The sequence below is a fragment of the Entelurus aequoreus genome, linkage group LG02 (assembly GCF_033978785.1).
Source record: "Entelurus aequoreus isolate RoL-2023_Sb linkage group LG02, RoL_Eaeq_v1.1, whole genome shotgun sequence".
Taxonomy (NCBI): Eukaryota; Metazoa; Chordata; class Actinopteri; order Syngnathiformes; family Syngnathidae; genus Entelurus; species Entelurus aequoreus.
This window is the reverse complement of record NC_084732.1, coordinates 59,246,749-59,272,048: the sequence shown is the minus strand read 5'-3', so window position 1 is coordinate 59,272,048 and position 25,300 is coordinate 59,246,749. Positions and strand designations below refer to the sequence as shown.

General features: G+C 42.4%; 1 protein-coding gene across 4 annotated transcripts in view; it reads left to right on the top strand.

The window, feature by feature from the left end:
- The window catches only part of nadsyn1 (NAD synthetase 1), a 78,619-nt gene extending 54,340 nt beyond the window's left edge, over positions 1–24,279 (top strand). For all 4 annotated transcript variants that reach the window (XM_062030201.1, XM_062030190.1, XM_062030180.1 and 1 more), the window contains 9 exons: positions 361–463; positions 565–733; positions 5,720–5,855; positions 5,936–6,042; positions 9,160–9,291; positions 13,998–14,067; positions 18,845–18,973; positions 22,277–22,453; positions 24,128–24,279. In XM_062030201.1, the coding sequence (XP_061886185.1) occupies positions 361–463; positions 565–733; positions 5,720–5,855; positions 5,936–6,042; positions 9,160–9,291; positions 13,998–14,067; positions 18,845–18,973; positions 22,277–22,453; positions 24,128–24,160 (1,056 nt within the window). In that variant the 3' untranslated portion in view covers positions 24,161–24,279. The remainder of the gene's footprint in view (positions 1–360; positions 464–564; positions 734–5,719; positions 5,856–5,935; positions 6,043–9,159; positions 9,292–13,997; positions 14,068–18,844; positions 18,974–22,276; positions 22,454–24,127) is intronic.
- Positions 24,280–25,300: the final 1,021 nt, after the last annotated feature.

The following is a 25,300-nucleotide window of genomic DNA, read 5'->3' as shown; positions in this document are numbered from 1 at the left end:
ATATAAAATGTGTTTAATTGTGTATTTGTGTTTGAAGCTAATATTTACATGCACTAGCAAAGGTTTGGAGTCTGACTAAACCACTGAAAATCATTAATTACACTTATTACTTACATTTGTACGCTTGTCTGGCTTTCTGGTCCGTCATCTTTCTCCTCGTACCCGATAGTATAGGGAGGTCTGCAAGCTCACTTCGCTTTGAGAGAGGTACTTTGGCCTTCCACCTTATCTGACGGATAATTTGAACGCCTCTTGATTGACGTGAACGAGCAAAACCAAGGAGGGAGGGCAAAATAAGGGCGGAGGAGAGGTATTCGGATTGAGCGTAAGTCTATTTGATGATATTATTCCTCGTGTTAGGCTGGCTTTCTGTTACCGCTAAGTGGTGGTGTTGACAGCTCTTCAACCGCCTGTATTGTCTACTCCATGTGCGTGCTGGTCTGCAAAGCTATAGGAAACAGCAGTGAGTAGTTTTTCATTCAATGGACACACATTTTAGTAAATTAGAATTGCTTCAAAACTCCCTATTTCTGTACATCAGCCAATAACGTAGTGTCCTTTCAGACCAGCAGGTACTGGAAGATGTTCGTAGGATAGTTGGAGAGGAATCCTACGTCCCTCAGCAGCCAAGGGAGCTTTGTGGTCGTATCTTTACGACCTGCTACATGGCCAGTGAAAACTCATCACAGGACACTTGCGGACGTGCCAAAGAGTTGGCCAATCAGATCGGCAGGTAGGCAAGATACATTTTGAAAGTCGTTGTATGTGTAATTATTAGAGCTGTCAAATGATCACTGTTGTGTGTGTAATGTGATCAGTCGTTGTATGTGTAATTACTAGAGCTGTCAAATGATCACCGATTTTAATTAGATTAATCACAGTTTTCAAATTAATGAATCATTATTATACACAATTTGTTACAATGCCTGAAATATATTTACTGTATTGTACTGACAGAAAGATAAATGTCAGGACACAATTCTATATATTTAACATACTATATGTTTATTAACAGCTTATTAACAGAAAAAAACAAGGTAAAATATATTAATGTCAATTTTAGGCCCTTTAGGGTTTATTTCAAACAATCTTTTTCTCTGGAAAAATTATTACTGTTTAAAAGGTAATTATTTCCTCAACAAAAATGTCTCTTCGGGATGCACGTTTTTTTTTCAAGCTGATACCAATAACTTCCTGTTTCTCCAGACCAATACCCAATAACGTATTTATTCATATTTAGATGTAACTAGTTTGTGCTCACATGGGTATAAGAATGACTCAAACAAAGGTGGATTTGACAAATTGTATTTGTAGATTTTTCCTCACTATTTGACACATCTACTATGGTAGGGCTAACATCCCATCAGTAAATCAGTAGTGAAGCGTATGTCCTTATTTCCATGGAGGTTAATTTGTGTCTTTATTTTCCATGAAATTATGCTGACAATTTTATTCAATAAAAAGTTCAAGAAGAAAAACATCCCCTTCAGTCTGCAAGAGCAGGGGCGGAAGATACCTCATCTGTAAATTACTTAATATGGAATGCCCTCCCGGTAAAAGTTAGAGATGCTACCTCAGTAGAAGCATTTAAGTCTCATCTTAAAACTCATTTGTATACTCTAGCCTTTAAATAGACTCCCTTTTTAGACCAGTTGATCTGCCGTTTCTTTTCTTTTCTTTTCTACTCTGCTCCCAACCCGGGGTGGACCGCTAGCCTGTGCATCGGATGGGGACATCTCTACGCTGCTGACCCGTCTCCGCTCGGGATGGTTCCTGCTGGCCCCACTATGGACTGGACTTTCGCTGATGTGTTGGACTTTCACAATATTATGTCAGACCCACTCGACATCCATTGCTTTCGGTCTCCCCTAGAGGGGGGGGGGGGGGGGGGGTTACCCACATATGCGGTCCTCTCCAAGGTTTCTCATAGTCATTCACATTGACGTCCCACTGGGGTGAGTTTTCCTTGCCCGTATGTGGGCTGTGTACCGAGGATGTCGTTGTGGCTTGTACAGCCCTTTGAGACACTTGTGATTTAGGGCTATATAAATAAACATTGATTGATGATTGATTGATTGATAACAAACCGTGGAACGGAATTGACTATGCGTCAAATGATGACCGTGAACGGAAAAACAGCATTGACAGGACACACGCTACGAAGCTGCATCTGTGGCTGGAGTAAGGTAACATCAGAGAAGGGTCTCAAGATTTATCAGGGCAGGAAAAAGTGCTTGAGAGGGGGGCTCAAGGGGGCTTCGCATTGATCGCTACTTCTTCAGAGGTAGAGCAAATCAGTCAAGTGAAGCCCGGTAGCAGGATATTTCCCACAGCCCACAGGATATCAGAAACCTCAGACAGCTCAATCAAGTACATTTACATAAGCAGACAACAGTCCAGTGCCCACCCAGTCCCAGTTGGCATTTGAGACAAAGATGGAGGGACGAAAGCTTCAGATCTTTTGGCCTAACTCCTGCCAGAGAAAATAATGGGAAACCACAAAAGAGACCAAGTTCATCTTCTAGAAGGTGTAAAAGGAGACATTAAAAGAAAACTGGAGAAGATTTGAGACCTCATCTACAATTATGGAATCTACAGAGAGATTTGGAGTAAAAAGCAGTAACCATAGAACACGAAGGAGGAGAGGAGACAGCAGGAGATTGAGAGGCTTGTAAAAGAAAGAAGAAATCTGCGAAACCATTGGAAGAACAAAGGAAAGGACTCGACGCTGCGAAGAAACATCATACAACGCCTTGCAACTTTGCAAAGAGTAAAATGTCTGGAGGCAACAAAAAAAGGAAGAGCGCACAAGGATTGATTCTACAGAGGTCCGTACAAGTTGACCAAGAACCTCTTTGTCAGGGAGAAAAAAACGGAACTCTTAAAGTACAGTGGAACCTCAATTTACGAGCACTTCTATTTGCGACCTTTTCAGAAACCTTTAGATCGAGCCAAACATGCCTCTGTCTGCGAACAATGTCTTGTACGAATGCTTCATTCATTTATTTTGTGTGCCGCTGGAAGCCCTATTGGCGCTCCCATTTTGATCACATCACATTGTACACACGGGCAAGGCCATTTTGAAGAGGCAGGGCCCTGCGTCACATCCTATTTACATATTTGCGAGGCGCAAACGGCGGCGGCACCGCCAATGGCGCACGGATTCGCTCAATACTATGGAAGAAACAAGTCCTCAATTGCAAACCATCCATCCATTTTCTACCGCTTGTCCTTCTCGGGGTCACGGGGGTTGCTGCTATTATAAAAAAAAGGATGTTTATATGGCTGCTGACTTTGCCAAAGGGATTGAGGGTTTATATACACAAGGAAAGAGAGAAGGTTCAAGACCAAGCCAAAAAACTGTTGCTCGTGTAGATAAATGAGACTAATAGCATTTCTGAGGCTATCGTTTGCGAAATGGTTCCCCATTTTATGGCGACTTTGTGTCCAAAAGGGACCAGTCTTGAACAGCAGGGAAGGACAATTTAAGACGAGCTGTGGGTGGTTGGAAAAGTTTAAAAAGAGGGGCCGCCGTTCACCGCATGGTGCAGCTTGGTGAGACTGCTGGCTTGAATAATGCTGTGGCAGAGGAGTTTATCAAGCACTTTGAAGATTTTATCGGCAAAGAGGGTTTCTACTGCAGTAAGTTTTTAACTGTGATTAGACCGGGCTTCTTTGGGCGGAAAAAATTACTGAGGTAAAGGGACAACAGGGACACAAGCTGATGTTTACAACTCCGAAACTCTCAGACTATTAAAAAAAATTGCAACAAATATTCACCAACACAAAGATACAAGATAAAAAGGCGTTTTCTTTGTCTTTGTTTTTTATTGTAGCAACATAGTTGGTAACGTTTTGGAGAGCACCAACGACAAAGGGACTTTTTGTGTGTGCACGCATTGACATTTAAGCTGGCTGTTGTTTTCTTGTTTGTATAAAAAATCGATTGTTGAGCCATTACCCCCTTGTTATGTTGGTTTGATATATATATATATATATATATATATATATATATATATATATATATATATATACATATATATATATTTATATATATATATATGTGTATATATATATATATATATATATATATATATATATATATATATATATATATATATATATATATATATATATATATATATATATATTATATTATTAGCATTGCTAATTGTCTGGAGAGTCCGGTAGTGGCTTGGACTACCAAGGTGCCTCAGCAGCATAGGGTTGTATGGGAATGGCATCCTCTCTCTGCCAATCTCAAGCTTGGTAGAAGAGTACAAATGTACCAAAACTAGGCTGGAAATGACACTCACAGAATCCAGGATCCAGTTGTTGGAAGCACATCCCCCATACTAACAACAGAAAATAAATTGAAGCCAACTGCAGAAATAGTGTAAGCAAAGGCTGCCTCAGACACTGGAACACTGTGGGGCATGTACAGCGTAGCAGAGGGGGGCTTCGGGATGAAAACAACATGGAAAAAGGCTGCCCCATCAGGATGTCAAGACCCCGTGGTGAAGGAGCTGCGCCATCAAGAGGAGGCAGCCACATGTGCCAAAGCAGTTTCCCAAGCCCAGCAAGGTTGATAGATGAGATGGAATAGCGTGGAAAAGAGGAAAATTAGATGGGGCGAACTATGGAACAAAGGAGTCCAGCAGTCTGTGCTTCATAACCAGAGCCACTTACAATGCCCTTTCCTCTCCAACTAACCAGAGGATCCGACCTGTTGTCCAGTGTTCAGCCCCTGCAAACCTCAAGCATATCCTGGCGGGCTGCACGGTCAGCTTAACTCAAGGAAGGTATAAATGGCGCCACAACGAAGTGTTGAGAGGCTTTGCCGCAGAACTGTAGCAGATGATAATAACCACTAAGGCCTTGCTCCTATGTACTCCGGACACTTTCCCATAGTTAACATTTACAGTTAAAGAAGGAGATAAGCAAAGGGATAATTGCAGACTCATGCACAGACTCAACGCAGCAAGAGATTGGGGAATATTTGAGTCGCTACAGGATGGGTTCAGTACTTGACTGACACACTTCCTGCTTTGATGCACCTTGTGGGTGATTTAATAAACAGCGGCGACAAAAACGTGATGATCGTTCTCGGGCACAGAGCAGAAGCCACACCCACTTTTGGAGTTTCACAGAATGAAAGCGTCCGTGCGCAAGATGCGACTGAAACAGCACAAAAAGTAGTCTGTAAAGACTACAAACTAGCCTCATCGCTTCCCCACCACCCAACCATGCACTTGGCTTGGTTCAACATCCTCGGTGGTGTTTATGTTCAAGCAGAAGCGGTTACAACTGTCATCCCACAAGTCAATCATGGATGTTATAACGCAATAGAACAGCACTTTGGATATGTTGGCTCGTTACCTGGAACAGCAATACGGGTATTTGATTGTATTTATTTAAATTGATCTTATATAATGTGTAGTTTTAGTTTAATAGTTAAAAACTCATGTTTTGGACATACAAGCAGTTATAAAACATTTAAAAATACACATGCATTGTTCTGTGACTCACTCATACATTTTGTCACTGCAGTAATGTCAAAATATTGTTAATACAATATTGTGTATTATCTTGTGAGCTGAGTCTATTGTCACACCCCTAGTTTTGTGTCAACAAAAATTCTGTGTTTTGGCATATGTTGCTGCAAATGTATGTATGTATTTTGGGGAAAATAACCATGATATTTTTGGGGGGTTTTCAGCACACATATGAACATTAATATCGACATGGCAGTTCAAGGCATTCTGGGTATCTTCTCGATTGTTACTGGGAGGTGGCCTAAGTTTCGTGCTAATGGAGGAAGCCACAGAGAAAACTTGGCACTGCAGAATGTACAGGTCAGTGTGTTCTATCTGTTTTACCGTATTTGTTCTCTCATTCTTTTTATACTTTTTTTTACTCTACACTGTGTCAGTAGGCTCGGATAAGGATGGTTCTGGCCTACTTATTTTCTCAGCTGAGTCTGTGGACTCGAGGAAAACCAGGTGGCTTACTGGTGCTCGGCTCAGCCAATGTTGATGAAAGGTAAGTACTATTTCCTAATTCCAAGTACAGTGGAGCCATAAAAGACTAGGAAGTCTGGGCTTCGCCCCATGTCTCAGACCCAGATAAGCAAAACAAATGCTAGGATGGATATAAACCTTTGTACATCCATCCATCCATCCATCCATCCATCCATTTTCTACTGCTTGTCCCTTAAATAACAGCTAATGAAAATTAAACCCTAGAAGCTTACATTGGTTCACCTTCTGCCCATCTCCCTTTGGCATGGTACTGAAATACTCAGGAATCTAGTCTTTATGCTGCTATGATTGTAACTACCATTTTGCATCTCACTTAACATTCTTCTTCTTCTCTTACCATTGTCCTTCTTTCAGAAGAAGGTTCACAAAAGGGCAAAAGCAAAACGTTCACATAGTTATTAAATATACACCATCAGAAATGGTTTAAAGAACCTAAACAAAATTAATTACCTTTTGTCTTTACATTGAATTATATAAGAATAACCCCATTTCTTGGGTAAATGGTGCCTACAAACAAGAGGCACCTTACCTTGGGGAACCTGGAAAACAGGGTTATTCAACTAAATTGCTCTAGGGGGCACATTTCAAGAAAGCTCAGGACGTGGGGCTGCACTTCTCCCTTCAATATTACAATAAACACTATAGTGTTTTTAGGAATTTGCTACAAAAATGGTTGTCTCCAAAGTTTCGAACTGTACTCGAGGGCCAGTATTGTGTCATTCCCAGGCCAGTTGAATAACCATGCTTCAGATTTTGTTCTTAACCCAGGTATCTTTAGTCAAACACATTTATGATGGGTTAATTGAAGCCAGCTTGACCATGGTTCTTACACATAAGGAACTCGTCCTCCGGTTCTTGACTACCGATTCTCTGATGACTTATGTAACCACTCTTAATTTCTGTGTTGTGTTTTGGGTTTTTTTGAGGAAGGAGTCAAACTCGTTCACTGATATGCCTTTATTGCATCATATACAACGAGAGGTGTGGACACGCTCTTTGATGTTCTCTTTCAACTCCTGGAAGTAACAGAGATTGAGCCATAGAACCAGCGCTAGCAATGTTAGCTCCTTTTAGCAGCAGACAAAAGTACAATCTACCAACAATGATGTTGGCTCAAATTAACAAAGAAAATCTCAAAAGTGTTACTAACAGTACATTGTGTCTCATAAATAATAGCATTATGGATGTGAGTGTGAATGGTTGTCTTTATGTGTTGGCCCCGCGATGAGGCGGCGACTTGTCAAGGATGTACCCTGCCTTTCCCCCAAGTGCAGCTGAGATAGGCTCCAGCCCAGGCCTGGGCAATTATTTTGACTCGGGGGCCAAATTTAGAGAAAACAATGCGTCTGGGGCCGATATTATTTTTAGGAACACTAATACAAAACCTCACAACAATGTCTGATTGAATGCTAAAAACGTTATGACAGACCGCCTTGAAAACGGAATGGAATTTCAAATTTTTTTTACTGAATGAGACACCCAGAATGTACATGAAAATAAAGAATGTGAGATTTACAATATTAACTATGAACGATAAAAAACTGAATATTGACAACATTTGAACATCTCACCACCTCTCGATCCACATATACAAACACAGCAAAATATGATCGCCAAGGGTAAAAAAAACACCTACTATCTGATACATCACTAAGCTGTAGAACTTTGTTGTAAAAATCTTCCGCATTTGTCCCTGACACCCACATTTCAGGCTCTGGAAACACTCAGTGGAAACGCTCCCCACCCACACTGCTTGGTGCCCCGTCTGAGCTGCTGTGACTTAGCTTACCGTATTAACTAATTAGATACCATAGTAACTAGTATATCATGCAAAAGTGCAGATTCCAACCATTGAAAGACTTAGTATAGTTCAAGACTTACGGTCATTAGAAAACATCACTGCACATCATAATGGCAGCTACACTTTCTAGCTTAAAGATCTAAAAAAAATGATTTGGGAATGTCCGGCGGGCCAGATTGAAAAGCTTAACGGGCCGCATGTGGCCCCCCGGGCCTTAATTTGCCCAGGTCTTCTCCAGCCCCTCTACGACCCTAAAAGGGACAAGTGGTAGAAAATTGGATGGATTGACTTCAAAACATTATTTTACCTTACTCACAGTAGAGAGGGAACAGTCTTTGTGACTTACCTCGGTCATAACAGAAGCGCAAATAACCGGGAATGTGCACGCATCATGACATGACTAGTACACTTTACATATTGTCACACATAGAAAATAATAGTAATAAATAACAATAACAATAGTGAAATAATTTTGGTGAAATTAAACAACAGTCTTAACTTGTTATACTTAGATGCAGAGAGCAAATTTTACTGTACATTGTATTCATGTGAAATTATTTTTAAACATATGATATTTCCTGAAGACTAGTCGAACAATAATCGACTAGTGTGGGAACTTCAAGGGAACCTGTAATGCTGTCCCTCTTTTTTGACCTATAAATCTTACAACGTCAGATACTCGTGTTCAACGATGCCAAAGTGTCTAATAATCAGGTTTATGTATTTATAAGTGAGCCCTGCAAGCAGTTCAGGATTATGATGCATGCTGTGTTGTTGTTTTTTACAAAATGTGGCCACATTGATGTCAATGCGTGCTGGACTTACTTACGTATATGGGAATGCCCATTCTAGGCCTGCTCCTACCCTGTTTCTGCTTCGCTGTGCGCTTCTCTGCTGTATACAGTTATACAGTGTTAGCACGTTGAGCAATTGCTTCAAGAAAATGTTTGGTTGGGTGTAAGGGAAAGTTAACATTAAGTACATTAGGGAAAGTACCAGTCCTGCAGAAGCCCTCAAGAGTGTGACCAATCACAGCAGATTGGGTTTGGCGCAAGGATGCAAAAAATGAATGAAAGCGATGCAGAGCTACAAAGCTCTTAAAAGCTTTTCATGCATATAATCATGTGAGGTTGCTTCACCTTCTGACTAGAGATTATTGATGGACCTGACATGTTGGTAAAAAAAAAATATGACTGCCTTACCAATGCTTGGTACTAATGCAGAGTAAATACCAAAATAATAAATACTGAAGAGTTTGTGAACAATATTCAAAACTTCCCATTAAGTCTCTTCTTGTCTGATCACGTTTCTTCACAGTCTAACAGGGTATTTTACAAAGTATGACTGCTCCAGTGCTGACATCAATCCGATTGGAGGCATTAGCAAGAATGACCTAAAGGCCTTCTTACTTTACTGTGTTGACCATTTCCAGCTCAGCGCTCTGAAAAGGTAAGGATACTGAAAAAAACAACACTGCGATGACAACAATAAAACATTTTTATTAAATGTCAGAAAATGTATTTAAAATAAAATAAAAAACTACTTCAGAAATCATTCGCAGCCTCTGCTATAAAGCTGAATATTGAGCTCAAAGTGCATCCTTTTTCCATGACTGTGTTTTCGATTTTCTCCATTCCAAAATCAAACACAGAAATGTATCTAATAGTGCCTGTTTAGGCAGTTGCATCTTGATCAGATGCATTTTGTAGCCATCAACATATTTCTGGTTGACTATTTGACCCTTTTATTGACAGAATTGGTAGAGTTAATCTACAGTAATTAGATTTCTGTCTTAGTTCCTAAATCTTCAATAGGGTTGGGATCAAGCTGAGGCGAGTTTGATTCCATCCATTCTATCCATGCTTGGTACAGTGTAGAGGGCTTAAAAAGGTCTTAGGAGCCACATGCGTGGACAGCACCTTTTAGCTCTTATTTCCAAAATTGTGTACACTACTGAATTGGGGTCTTATACCGACATATGGACAGTTATACTGCTATCTGGTGGTGTCAGAAGAGTATAAACATACAATGGAATTTGGAAAAAAAAAGTGTAAAAATAAAAATTTGCATGTCACTACACATGAAGTACAGGTTTGTGTACTTATGGACTAAGTACATCATATCAAAAGATGATTTTTAGTTTTTATTCTAATTAGGGTCCAATAAGCCCAAATAGCAAAGAGAAATAAAAAAAAGCATGTAAACAAACAGCTTGGGCCTTAAGAGGTTAAGGTGCACCACCAGTTAGAAAGTCGGTTAAAGCATTATCCCTCCACTTCCAGAGTTAAGCAAAGGTTTCTCTGGTTAATTGATTGTCAACATTTATATCACATTCATGGATGGAAAAAAAGTCTCTAAAAAGATTCCACGCTCTTTTCAGTGGTGGTTTAGAAGCAGTCCAAGGTAGCGTTGGAAAGTCAGGTAATGCAGTGAGTTTGATCAAATGTATGTTTCCTACCACTCTGGCAGGAGGTACAGCCTTTTGGATGACGCTGGTTGTGACTTCAGGTCTGGATCCAGTATCTAACTTGCTATCTTCAACTAATCAGAAGCAAGGAATAACAAAAAACCTGACATATTCAGATTTTGATCAAAACAAATCAATTTATTTAAAATAAAAAAAATATTTCAGGAACACCACCCGCTAGCTTATGTAAGCATTAGTATTATGTAAGCATTAGTATTTTTTAAATGTCTGTATTTTTTGCAATTTCTAATTATATTGAATACAAATTGCTTGTCGGTTCGAGGAATTAGTGTCACGGCCCGGGCGCATTCCAATGGGCATTCATCCGTGCGCTCTGCTGAGCGCACCTGCGCGCGCCACTCCTGCAGAAGCTGCGGCGGTGCACAGCTGCAATCAATCAGCACTCATCACACCTGTCGCTGATGAGCTCCTGGGCTTCTTAAGCCAGTGCAGACCTGCGATCCAGGCCAGAACGTAGTTCACTCAACAGCTAATCACCACACATAGTCACACACCACACATATTTGGTTTAGTTTCACACTTCATTTATTATTTATATATATTGTGTATATATATAAAAAAAAAACTAGAGCTAAAACGACGTCCCTGCTGTCTGTGCTGTCTCCTTCCTCCTGTACACCTAACAGTACGTCCTGGCCATATAATTAGGAACCAGACGGCACAGAGACCTTAGTCCCTGCCCCTTTCTCGATTCCCACGGTTCCCTACCTGTGAACATGCGTCCTAGATGCTGTGATTTGACCCAGCCAGGCGGAGTGTCTCTCTCCACCTGGCAAAAACAAAAGATTTTTGCTAAATTGAAGGCAGATCCGCTTACGCCATGGTATTCCTCAGAGGATGAGGAGGAGGAATCATGGAAGCCCCTGGTGCCCGATCCCCACGACGCTGACTGCGGGCGGGTATGTACCCGGAACGTGGAGAGTGATGGCGTGATGGTAGCGGAAACCCTCCGCTACACGCCCGAAGAGCTGGAAGAGATGATGTGGAGCCCCGAGGGTTCGCGTCGGAGAGGACCTAGACCTCCCAGAAGGGCTTCGACTCGCTGTCGGGAAACTCTGCCCCCAGTAATTCAAACTCCGCCCCCAGCGATTCAAGCTCCTCCCCCAGTGACTTTGGCCCTGCCCCCTATGACTCTTGTTCTGCCCACCACTCGGGAATTTTTTTCTGGCCCTCCTCAGCAATCTCCTGTAGGAAGGAGTAATGGACTGTTTAGATAGATGAGGTGCTGGCTGTCCAGAGTTGGGACCCGGGGTGGACCGCACGCCTGTGCATCAGTTGGGGACGTCTCTGCGCTACTGACCTGTCTCTGCTCGGGATGGTCTCCTGCTGGCCCCACTATGGACTAAACTCTCACTGTTATGTGGATCCACTAGGGACTGTACTTAGAGGGGGGGTTACCCACATATGCGGTCCTCTCCAAGGTTTCTCATAGTCATTCACATCGACGTCCCTTGTGTGGGCTCTGTGCCGAGGATGTTGTTGTGGCTTGTGCAGCTCTTTGAGACTTTTGTGATTTAGGGCTATATAAATAAACATTGATTGATTGATTGATTGACTGATTATCTAGAGAGGAGGAGGAATCTACCCGCCTCACACCTTTTGTGACTTTTGACAGGAAGCGTCTGGCATCCGCTGTCAGAGGGGGGGGGTACTGACGGCTGTGCTGGTGGGGTAGCACAGCTGCGGGCAGCAAAACGGCTACCCCCTGCTCGACCCTCACCACCTGTTTTTTGACCGGCCAAACCGCAGCCCCAAGCCACACCACCACCACCACCTGTTCTCCGGCAGGCCAAACTGCAACCTCCAGCCAGACCACCACTACCTGCTCCAAGACTTCTTCCAGCACCTGCTCCAAGGCTGGTCCCCGTACCAGCACCCGCTCCAAGGCTGGTCCCCGTACCAGCACCCGCTCCAAGGCTGGTCCCCATACCAGCACCCGCTCCAAGGCTGGTTCCCGTACCAGCACCCGCTCCAAGGCTGGTTCCCGTACCAGCACCCGCTCCAAGGCTGGTCCCCGTACCAGCACCCAGACTGGTCCCCGTACCGGCACCCAGACCGGTCCCCATACCGGCACCCAGACAGGTCCCCGTGCCAGCACCACAGCCAGCGCCTGCTTCAGCACAACGGCCATCGCCTGCTTCAGCTCCTCAGCCTGCTGCCTGCTGCCTCGTCTCTGGCTCCGACGACATTGTCCTCCTCGTCTCTGGCTCCGACGACATCGTCCTCCTCGTCTCGGACTCCGATGGCATCATCCTCCTCGTCTCTGGTGAACCTTTCCACGGCGCCGCCATCCTCCCCGTCTCCAGTATCGGCGCCCCCGCAACCTCCGGCTGGCCGGCCGCAAAAACGGCCATCAGGTGCCCGCACGCGGCGCCCTGTGTGGCTAGTGCATGGACGCATTTTGCGGCAACAGCAGCGACGCCCAGGATAGAGACGTGGAACTTCTGGCGCAACTCGAAGAAGGTGGCCGTTCCTTGGTCGCCTGCCTCGCCGGCCGCAGCGACGTTCTACTCACCGCCACCACCAGACTCGTCCCCGGTGGATTCAGGGACACTTGGGCCGGCAACCCACCACCAGTTCACCCCTCCACCCTCCCTTGACTCTTGATCTCTGTGTTCTTTTGGTTCCAGTTTTAGGACATCTGGAAGCTGTCCATAAGGAGGGGGGTACTGTCACGGCCCAGGCGCATTCCAATGCGCATTCATCTCTGTGCTCTGCTGAGCGCACCTCCAAGAGTGCACCTGTGCGCGCCACTCTTGCAGAACCTGCGCCGGTACACAGCTGCAATCAATCAGCACTCATCACACCTGTCGCTGATGAGCTTCCTGGGCTTCTTAAGCCAGTGCAGACCTGCGTTCCGGGCTAGAACGTAGTTTCCTGTTTTGAACACAGCATTTCCTCCGTTCCCACGTTACGAGCTGTGTGTCTCGTCTCCCCGTATTCCCTCTGGTTACCTGGCTGCCTCTTGGATCTCGACCTCCCGCCTGGACACAGACTCTGACGCCTCGCTATTGCCCCCGACTTCCTGCCTGTCTCACGGACCTTCGAGCCTGCCTTGCCCCTCTTGGTCGTCCGCCTCTCGCTCAACACTCAACAGCTAATCACCACACATAGTCACACACCACACATATTTGGGTTAGTATCACACTTCATTTGTTATTTATATATATTGTGTATATACTGTATATAAATAAACCTAGAGCTAAAACGACGTCCCTGCTGTCTGTGCCATCTCCTTCCTCCTGTACACGTAACAATTAGCTTGGCATTCAGGCTAGTATCCAGGCTTGTCACTCACAGCTGTCTCGTCCACGTGTACACGCATGGAGGGCGTGCACACACACTAAAGCAGTCCAAGAGAAGCAACTAACTGTCTTGTTGTCTTTTTGATAGGCTATACATTCAATTATAGCTGACTTTGGTAGCTAAACTTTGCTAAATCGCTACCTTTAGCTGACCAGACACAAAGCTACTGTGCGTGTTATGTACGAAAGCAGTTATGTCATTACGTGCTCAAAGTTCGAAGAGGGTGGGGTATAATGCTTAAAATATTCTGGAAAGTTAGCAACATCTAGGCATCCGCATAAAGGTTGCTTTAAGTAGGGGTGTTGAATTATTTTATTATTTTTGTAAAATGTACTTCTCAGGTAATTTATTTTTATTTCAGAATAGTAGCTGCTCCACCCACGGCTGAACTAGAACCTCTGACTGATGGACAGGTGGCACAGACAGACGAGGTATGGTATCAGAAAGTTTTCTCAGTTATAAGTGTTCACAATTTGGGGTTTATAGCATTTGTCAATGTGCGCTTTCACTGCTACAGTGGATCTGCTTATGTCAACAACCCATTTAAGTACAAAATCATGTCCTGGTCAACTTCTTATGACTAAAAAGCACTCACTGAATCCAACGTCAACATACATGTCGACCACTTTTGTCGAAATCAAACGTGAGAGGCAGTGGGGTCATTTCTATGAAAAATGGTCTGTTTATGTCGACATTTATTGCCAACATCATCATTATCACTAAGCAACGTGAAACCACAAGAGCAACATAACTACTAATCTTTTCAGCGCAAATTACGCTTTGAAATAAAATCTTACTATGCACAGCACAGCAACTAACATATTGCACCTATGTATTTATTCTCTTTTTTGTAAAGCAACTGTAAAAAAAATGTGCGCAATAGCTTTTTGGAACAAAAGCTTGTAGTAGTTCCAACTAGTACAGAATATATAAAAATAGAATAATCGGAGGAAATCGATGTCAACAAACCGCTACAGGTTTAACATTTTATTTTTTTATCTTTTATTTGTTACATTCTGTGTGCAGTGGGACCCCAAAAGCAGAGCTGAGGCAGACGTGCAGTTAAGGAGTCTTTAATAAGTAGTGTAGGAACAATAAACAATGGCACTGGGTGGAGGTTCCAGTGCCATGTAAAAACAGGTAGCAACAAAAAACGACGATGAGGAAGTGCAGCTACTCCACCTGCTAATTTTGCAAAGCAATAAACTAAAGAGACTGTTCGAAGTTTGTACAGCGATTAAATGCCTCAAGAGACGAAGAAGGGAAGTACTCTCTACCAGCTGCTCCGAGCAAAGTGTTGCAGCCAGTTAGACAAGGCAAATCAACGGTGTTGGAAATTGTTAGAAGTGAGTCGTGGAAAATATTTGATTCATAAATTGGCCTGATTTTAATTTTATGATATGCTTCTGTGGCAAAATGCAGATCAGTGTCACATCAAATCAAATCAACTTTATTTATAAAGCACTTTTAAAATTTACCACAGGGGTAGCCAAAGTGCTGTACAATGGGCAGGTTAAAAGATAATACGAGAACCGAGCAAACACAACACAACACAAACAGAACACGATAATAAATAAATAAATAAAACATAAAAACAGGTTCACAGCAGGTGTATTATGGGGCGCCATTGCAGGATGGATATCACTCAGTGTTAAAAGCCATGGAATAAAAGTATGTTTTTAAGAGAGATTTAAAAACAGGAAGAGAGGAGGCTTGTCTAACACTAAGAGGTAGTTCGTTCCAGAGCTTGGGAGCAGCAGCGGCGAAAGCTCTGTCACCTCTAAGCTTCAGCCTTGTGTCACGGACCGTCAGTAGCAGCTGATCGGCTGATCTTAGGGATCGGGTGGGGCAGTAAGGCTGAAGGAGGTCGGAGAGATATGTTGGCGCGAGGTTGTTTAGACATTTAAAAACAAATAAAAGGAGTTTAAAATTGATTCGGTAACGCACAGGGAGCCAGTGAAGGGACGCTAATATAGGGGTGATGTGCTCAAGTCTGCGGGTCTGTGTTAGCAGTAAGCAGCAGAGTTCTGCACGAGCTGCAGGCGGGCGAGGGAGGCCTGGCTAATGCCTACATACAGGGCATTGCAGTAGTCAAGACGAGTCGAGATAAAGGCGTGGATTAATTTCTCGAGATCATGTCCTGATAGCGGTTTCACTTTCGCTATTTGGCGTAATTGATAAAAGCTTTTTTGAACGACGCTGCTGATTTGTTTTTCGAATTTAAAATCTGAGTCAAACTTTACCCCCAGGTTTGTGACACAGTCGCTGAGATACGGGGTCAGAGTGCCAAGGTCAACGTTGGGGGAGGGAGAGCGACTTGGACCGAACAACATAACTTCTGTTTTGTCTTCATTTAGGCTCAGGAAGTTAGCTGAAAGCCAAGCTTTGATGTCGTGCAGGCAGTCAATAAGACGTTGAACCGTGTTATTTTGTGCCATGGGAAAATAAATCTGGCAATCATCGGCATAAAAATTCAATGCAATATCGTACTTCCTAAAAATAGAACCAAGGGGGAGAAGATAAAGCGCAAATAAGATTGGGGCAAGGATTGAGCCCTGGGGAACCCCATGTGGTAAAGGAGCTGTGGAAGACATAAAACTGTCTATTTTTACACAAAAACTCCTGTCGGTTAGGTACGCCTGGAACCAGTTGAGGGCGGCGCCCTTAATGCCCACACAGTTCTCAGGACGAGTGATTAAGGTGGCGTGGTCGACGGTGTCGAACGCAGCAGACAGATCTAAAAGCACCAGGACAACATATTTACCAGAATCAGTTGACAGGAGGATATCGTTAAAAACTTTTAGAAGCGCTGACTCTGTGCTGTGGAGGGCTTTAAAACCGGACTGGAACAGCTCAGTGATACCATTATCCTCTAAGAAGGACAACAACTAACTGTAGACAACCTTCTCTAATATTTTGGAAATGTATGGAAGATTAGAGATAGGTCTAAGGTTAGAGAGGAGAGAGGGGTCGAGGCTTGGTTTTTTAAGTAAAGGTCGTACCACTGCATGTTTAAACTCTACTGGAACTATTCCAGAAGAGAGGCTACTATTGATAATGTTAAGGACACTTGATCCAATAGTAGCAAGTACCTCCTTAAACAGGCGAGGTGGGAGGGCATCTGCAGGAGAACCAGAGGGCTTCATATGACTAACTGTGTCATTTAAAAAAGAAAAGGACACCGGCTCAAACTGATGGAAAACAGAAGAGAAATGTAGAGGAACAGAAGGGTCATATGAAGGCTGAGATAAACTGGCTCTAGTTGACACAATTTTGTCAGTGAAAAAATGGAGACAATTTTCACAGAATTCAAAAGGAGCATCAAAACCAACAGATTTGGGAGCATCAATGACAGTGTTAATAGTTTTGAACAGAACTCTGGGGTTGTACAGTTAGAAGATATAATCTGTTATAGATATTTATTCATCTCTGCTTTTACAGTCATCTGAAAGGAAAACAGGCTTTCTTTAAAAATGGCAAAGGACACATGCAGCCTGTCTTTTTTCCATTTTCTTTCTGCTCTCCTACACTTGCGCCTGGCAGCCCGAGTGACGTCATTCAACCAGGGCTGAGGCGTGGCTTTAGAGCGGCGGCACTTGAAAGGAGCGATCGTGTCCAGTGTTTGTAAACAAATAGAGTTGAACCCAGAAACCAACTCTTCAGTATTCAGACATACAGAGGCTGCAGAATTATCATCACACAGAGTCGAAAAAATTGAGGAGAACAGAGCAGGAGACGAAGAATTAAACATGCGAGAGCGTTGAGGCGGAGCGCACAATTTAACCGGACACTGAGTGGGAATATCAAACAGGATCGGCATATGATCAGAGAACACAGGGTCGCAAATGTCCAAATTAAAAACACACAAACCATACGAGAGCACTAAATCGAGTGTATGCCCGCGTTCATGTGTGGAACCACACACAGATTGTACAAAGTTAAAAGAGTCAGTCCTGGAAAGCGACTCGTCTGGACAGCAGGTGTGAATATTAAAATCACCCACAATAAGGACACGATCATATTTGGGCAGGATTTCAGCCAGAAATTCAGAAAAGTCAGTTATAAAGTCTTTGTGGTACTTGGGTGGTCGATAGACGACGGCACACAGGACGACATCAGAAAGACCCAGTTCAAACATGCACAGTTCGAAGCTTGAAAAGGAGGATTGCAGGCGGATCTGACGGCATTTACAGTCACATGTACTGTAATGCAGGTCGACGTGAAAAATAAACACTGAGTAGTGTTTTGTGTGATCCAATTGGGCAGAGCAGAGTCCACGCGGTCATAAAATTTTAACTTTTGTGGAGTATGTTTTGCACATGTTCCGCCCAAGTATGTTTGAGCGTAAGAAGCCTGCTTTAATTAAGAGTCAGAGCAGGTAGGTGAAAAAAGTAATGTAACACAATTTATTTGTCTCCTGACAATGTCACAAGTAAAGTTGCAAGCAGTGAATGCTTCCGGTTTTGATTTCAGTTACATCGACAACCGCTTATGTCGACGTGAGTTAACCAGTCCAGTGGGCGTCGCCACGCTATGTTCACAACCTCACACTATTTCACTAACTAAACACTGACTGTACTGTCAAATAGTTTGGTTAAACGCAAACATCAAGTTGAGTCTACCTGAACTCCGATAATACAATCACAAACTGACTGTATGTGATCGTTTCATTACATTAAGGTGTGTCAGAAAAGTTCCAGGACTACAGTCCAGACAATGAAGCAGCACAGATGCAAAGAGATCCTGCTGCATTTGCTTCGTTCAGTGCGCAAGAAGAGACAATAGTTGTGGCAAGACTACCGGTAGCTGCTTCACCATGACAACACGTCTACTCACAATGCCCTGAGCATCCCACATTTCCTGGCAAAAAAAAATATTGCCGTGCTGGATCAACCTCCTGGTTCCGTGTTAATTTTTTTTGTTCCTTCTTACGGGTCATCAAGGGGACCTGTTTAAAAGATCTGGACACGTCAAGATGGCCATGACAATAAAACAAAAGAGGATTTAGGAAGAATCCGAGCAGGAGTGTAGGCGTGCAGAGAATGCTTGAAACATGCGTTCGACTCCAGGAGGATTACTTTCAAGTAGAATATTGTTAGTTTGGATTTGAAATATATCTCTTACACCAGTTATGGAACTTTTCTGACAAACCTTGTATATGAATAAGCCTGCTGGTGTTCTCTAACCAACACCAATCCTTTGCTGCAGGCCGACATGGGGATGACCTACTCTGAGCTCTCAGTCATTGGTGGACTAAGGAAGATCTCTAAATGTGGACCTTTTAGTATGTTCTGTAAACTTATTCACATGTGGAAGGATGTGCTCTCACCGACAGAGGTGAGTCATCTCTGCTGCCTTGTGTTGAAGCACAACATTAAAACCACAAAATGAATAGTAACTAAGTATGAGCTGGAGTTTGTAATACAGAGTGAAGATGATAATATTTGTGTTTAATGTACAGTATGTGGGTGACAGCAGCGTGTTTTTACCATCCATTGTTTGGTGGCGATAAGCGCCAAAAATAGCCTTGAATTGGGATGCCAACAATGTCTTTAATGCTGTTATGAAAGTTCTGGATAGTATTTTTCATTTTAACATAAAATGACTAAACAGAACGCACACAAGTTGTTTTTTTTGATTGAATGAGACTTTTATTAGTAGGTTGCACAGTGAAGTACATATTCCGTACAATTGACCAATAAATGGTAACACCCGAATAAGTTTTTCAACTTGTTTAAGTCGGGGTCCACTTAAATTGATTCATGATACAGATATATACTATCAGATATATACTATCATCATAATACAGTCATCACACAAGATAAGCACATTGAATTATTTACATTATTTACAATCAGGGGTGTGGAGGGGGGGGGGGGTAGGATATTGACAGCGAGTAGTGGACATAGAGAGAGAGAGAGAGATCAGAAGGCATAAGAAAAAGTATCTGCATTTGATTGTTTACATTTGATTATTAGCAATCCGGGGAGGGTGTTAGTTTAGGGTTGTAGCTGCCTGGAGGTTAACTTTTATTGCGGTTTTGAAGGAGGATAGAGATGCCCTTTCTTTTATACCTGTTGGGAGCGCATTCCACATTGTTGTGGCATAGAAAGAGAATGAGTTAAGACCTTTGTTAGTTCGGAATCTGGGTTTAACGTGGTTAGTGGAGCTCCCCCTGGTGTTGTGGTTATGGTGGTCATTTACGTTAAGAAAGTAGTTTGACATGTACTTCGGTATCAGGGAGGTGTAGCGGATTTTATAGACTAGGCTCAGTGCAAGTTGTTTTACTCTGTCCTCCACCCTGAGCCAGCCCACTTTGGAGAAGTGGGTAGGAGTGAGGTGGGATGTGGGGTGGAGGTCTAGAAGTAATCTGACTAGATTGTTCTGGGATGTTTGGAGTTTAGATTTGAGGGTTTTGGAGGTGCTAGGGTACCAGGAGGTGCATGCGTAATCGAAAAAGGGTTGAACGAGAGTTCCCGCCAGAATCCTCATGGTGCTTTTGTTGACCAGAGAGGACATTCTGTAGAGAAATCTCGTTTGTTGGTTAACCTTTTTGATTACCTTGGTTGCCATTTTATCACGGGAAAGGTTAGCCTCTAGAATGGAACCTAGGTAGGTGACCTCATCTTTCCTGGTGATAACAATGTCACTCACTTTTATAGTGAAGTCATTGACTTTCTTAAGGTTGATGTGGGACCCAAACAGGATGGATTCCGTTTTACCCAAGTGTATGGATAACTTGTTGTCAGCGAGCCAGGTGCAAGTTCTACAGAGCTCAGCACTGAGGATTTTCTCCACCTGTGACTTGTCCTTGTCGGATACCAGCAGGGCAGAGTCATCCGCAAACAAAAACAATTCACAGTCGCATGCCCATGACAAGTTGTTTATGTATATTAGGAACCGTAAAGGTCCCAATATACTGCCTTGGGGGACTCCACAGCTCACCGAGAGGGGGGGGGACACGGTGCCGTTTACCTCTACCACCTGCTCCCTCCCCTCCAAGTAAGATTGCATCCTGCTCCATGAGGTTTTGTTAAAACCGATTGCTCTGAGCTTATCCAACAGTATAGCGTGGTTAACGGTGTCAAAGGCCTTCTGAAGGTCCAGCATGACCATGCCGCAGTATTTGCCCGCGTCCACCTCATGTTTAATGTGGTCGGTCAGATAGAGAAGGCATGTGTCAATGGAGTGGTTAGTTCTGAAGCCGGATTGGAATGTGTACATGAGTTTATTAGTGGCAAGGTAACTATCGACCTGTTTAATAAACTATTTTCTCCATTACTTTCGAAATGGAACTGAGAATAGAAACAGGTCGGTAGTTGCCAGGTTCCAATTTGCTTCCTTTTTTAAAGAGGGGAGTTACTCTTGCTATCTTAAAATCTTTTGGTACATGGCCTTGTGTAATTGATAGGTTTATTATGTGCGTGATGATCGGGGCAATGATGGAGGCAGAGTCCCTGAGGAATCTGGAGGGAATATTGACAAGGCCGGTGGCCTTGTTTGGGTGGAGCGCGCTCAATTTTTTAAACACCTCATCAGCTGTGACCATTTCTAATTTGAAATCATCGTTGGATACTCCTAGCTTTCTGTAGAAGGCTTCAATGTGTTCTACACCAAAGCGACCAGAGTGGTGGGACAGCTTATTGACAAGAGTTGCGGCTATGCTGGTGAAAAAGGCGTTAAGTCTGCTAGCTACCTCCATTTTGTCTGTAATGAGGGAGTCACCCTCCTTGATGCTGATGTTGGTGAGTCTGGTTTTAAGTTTTGGGTTCCAACCAGGAAGCTGGTTGTTGAGAATTTTCCAGAACTCACGTGGCTTATTTGTGTTTTCCTCTATTTTGTCGTTAATGTAATTTTTTTTAAGGATTTAGTCAGATTGGTTGACTTATTTCTTAATGTATTGCATTGCTTTTTGAGAGTTGAAAGGAGTGATTTGAGGTTGATATTATTGGGTTGTTTATCTACTTCTGTTTTACACTTTTGGTATTCAGAGTATTTTCTGTCTCTGTCTTTTATGGCAGCTAATAGGTCCGGATTCATCCATGATTCCGAGCGGGCATTGATCCTGACTGTTTTCACGGGAGCCATGTCATTTAGTATCTTTAGGAACGCCGTTTTGAAGCGATCCCAAGCAACATCGAAGTGGTTTTGCTTATAGCCTCCTGATAACCAGCATCATCTGCAGTGGACGTTTGCTTTGGGTCTATTTCTTTTGTCAGACTTACAACATTTTAGCAACCCCAGTGACACTTTTTAATGTCTTTAATTACTTTTCAAACAAAATACATGTCCTGATTTCTTATACCTTCTATGTTATGTAGTTATTTACAAAACCATTATATTTTGTGTATTATGAGTTAGTTGACCCATTACTACACTGTCAATAATGACTCACTTGTAAATAAACATGAATTATGTCATTGTATTCTTAGGGTGTTCAGGTTGTCTTGGAAGACATTTGGCCTCTCATCTGAGCAGGCTTTATCAGTTTATGTTTAAAGACTAATTTGACAGCTCTCATCTGTTCGGATTAGAGGCAAAACATCTTCTAAGACAACCTGAACAGTCCGGATGCAATCCATTAGGTTAAATGTCTTTGGATTAAAAAAGTTGAAAAAGTAACGTTGGCTCACTCCTCAGGTTGCACAGAAGGTTAAGCACTTCTTCAGGATGTATTCTTTCAACCGCCACAAGATGACGTCGATCACTCCGTCCTACCACGCTGAGAGCTACAGCCCTGATGACAACCGATTTGACCTCAGACCGTTCCTGTACAACACACGCTGGGACTGGCAGTTTCGGTCTATTGACAGTCAGGTATGAATCAGAATCAGAATCAGAATACTTTTTATTGCCATTGTTTGAGAACGGGTTCACAAACTAGGATTTTTTCTTGGTGCAATCGTGCAACATAAAATACATAACACAGAATAGGTAATAAAATGTGCTTGTGCCTGAGCTCAGATCTTGTTATTGTTCATGTGCCTGATAATTGTACTTTATACACATACTTTCTGCGCCAAAGAACACAGCTTGTAATATTGTTCGTCATGTGTTTAGTGAAAATAAGATCTCAACAGCCTAGACCATTGACCCAACAATTGCGTTTCAATGAAGCTAAACAGTAGGTGGTAGTAGTAAGTAATGGCCAGAAAATGGCATAGTTACTGTCTCGCTTCTCTTGTTGGAATCTGGTTGGAAAGACTAGTGAACAAACATTGACCGCATCATCAAGAGTTTACCTAAAAGATTTCAGCCCCAGAAGAAGAATAAAATGCTCAAGATTGATTTTGTCAGCTGTCAAATAATGCACTGATGAGTGGGAATTTGGTCCAGTCCTCTTTACAGATACTGCACACACACACACACACACACACACCCAGAGTAAGTTGGTTCTTCTTTAACAACAAAATGAAAGGATGTTGTGGCCAGCCCAACACCATACTTTGATTCCATAGTCAACTTGTGAGATGACACTATTAAACATCATTATATAACTAATAATTGCAAAGACGTTAATCAACTCCATGCATCTTAGATGGTGAAGCAGTTTTTAGAAAAAATGGTTCTACAACTAAATAGCTTAGTGATACACAGGAATGCTAGTTTATTCGGTAAAACATTGACTTGGTAAATAAAGATGCAAACACTTAATGTAAAGTGATTCAAAATTGACATTGACTTTTTATTTGTCGACACCCATTGATTTAGAATGTAATATGCAGTGTCCCGAGGCATGGAAATAAAAACTACAAACGTTTGTACTTTAAGGATCTTGAGCTTTACTCACATTTTTAAAAACATTCCTATCATTTTGAACTCAGCATTATGCAGTGCAGTTTTACGTCACTGCAAACTACAACCACAGTAATAACTAGAAACAGCACTGGGAGAGTGCAGACATTCGCTAGGCCCTATTTCCCAATAGTAAAGAATCCTTTAAAAAAATCCTGAATCCAGACGATAATCCGTATCATCCCCAAACAAACAAATCCCAATGGAGACATCACCTCCTGGTGGAAGTATTACATATTAAGTGGTGCCAATGAGCAGAGTGGGAGGAGAGGTACCTTTGTGTTTTACTACAATGTATTTCTTGAATTCAGTAGTGTTTATCAAAGTGTTGGGCACTTTCACTTTCTTTGGGGCCATGGTGGATTGTTTTGTGCTCATACTCATAAAAAGTTCAGAGATAAAGCCACCCTCTCTCCATTACACCAAATGATAATGAGCAAACAGACTTGTTTGTTATGTGCAATGTTTGGCTGTCGATACCAGACACAGTGTTAATAAACCGGGACAACATTTTGGAAAATAATTTTGTTGAAAACCATATTATAGAAAAAGTGAGGCGTACAGAAGCTAAGTTACCACTGTTTTGTAAAATGAATACCTCAATGACAGTTTCAACCAAAACTGGGCTTTATTGTCTTTGTAAAGACGATTCAGACGGGTCTATGGAATTCATTAACAATTATCTTTTTTCTTCAGGTGTCCAAGATGGCAGCCAACATGCCAAAGTAATAAGGCGTTGTCAATGTCCAGTTCAAATGTCTGCCGGTAAAAAAAAAATCACATTTTATCTGGCATAATGATGGAGAAAGATAAGGTCTTAAATTGTTTCATCTTATAATAAATACTACCCACTCAAAAATGTTGTGTTTTTCTGATCTTCAGTAATCTCTATTGAGTTGAGTTGAGTTTGAGTTTATTTCAAACATGCATGCATACAACATGATACATCACAATTTACAGTTTCTCTTTTCATCAAATGTGTTGCTTACTTGTAGAACTGATAAGTAGAGCTATAAAATTATAACATGCATAATTGTCACCTAGTATAGTGATTCACATGGCTAATTTTCATGCAGCCAGTGTGTGACTATACCGTTGCACATCAATATGATTCAACCATCTAAAGGCTTAGTTGGCCACTAGCGTGGACAGCACCTTTTAGCTCTTATTTCCAAAATTGTGTACACTACTGAATTGGGGTCTTGTGTGCTTATGTGGACGCTTATACCGCCATCTGGTGGTGTCAGAAGAGTATAAAATACAATGGAATTTGGGGAAAAAAAGTGTAAAAATAAGTGAAGTGTGAAGTGAAGTGAATTACATTTATATAGCGCTTTTTCTCAAGTGACTCAAAGCGCTTTACATTGTGAAACCCAATATCTAAGTTACATTTAAACCAGTGTGGGTGGCACTTGGAGCAGGTGGGTAAAGTGTCTTGCCCAAGGACACAACGGCAGTGACTAGGATGGCGGAAGCGGGGATTGAACCTGCAACCCTCAAGTTGCTGGCACGGCCGCTCTACCAACCGAGCTATACCGTCTAATAAGAATTAGCATGTCACTAAACATGAAGTACACATTGGTTACTTATTGACTAAGTACATCATATAAAGAAGATGATTCTTAGTTGTTATTCTAATTAGGGTCCAAAAGCCCAAATAGCAAAAGAAATAAAATAAAAAAGCATGTAAACAAACAGCTTGGGCCTTAAGAGGTTAATTGTAAATTCCTTTTGCAAAGTTGATAAACTGTTGGATGCCTTTGAATATTCTCATTCATGTGGTCATTTTATTTTCAGGGCATTGAATCAATCGCAACTGGACTGTTCAGATTGTCTTAGGAGACCTTTCCCTGCCTTCATCAGTTAATA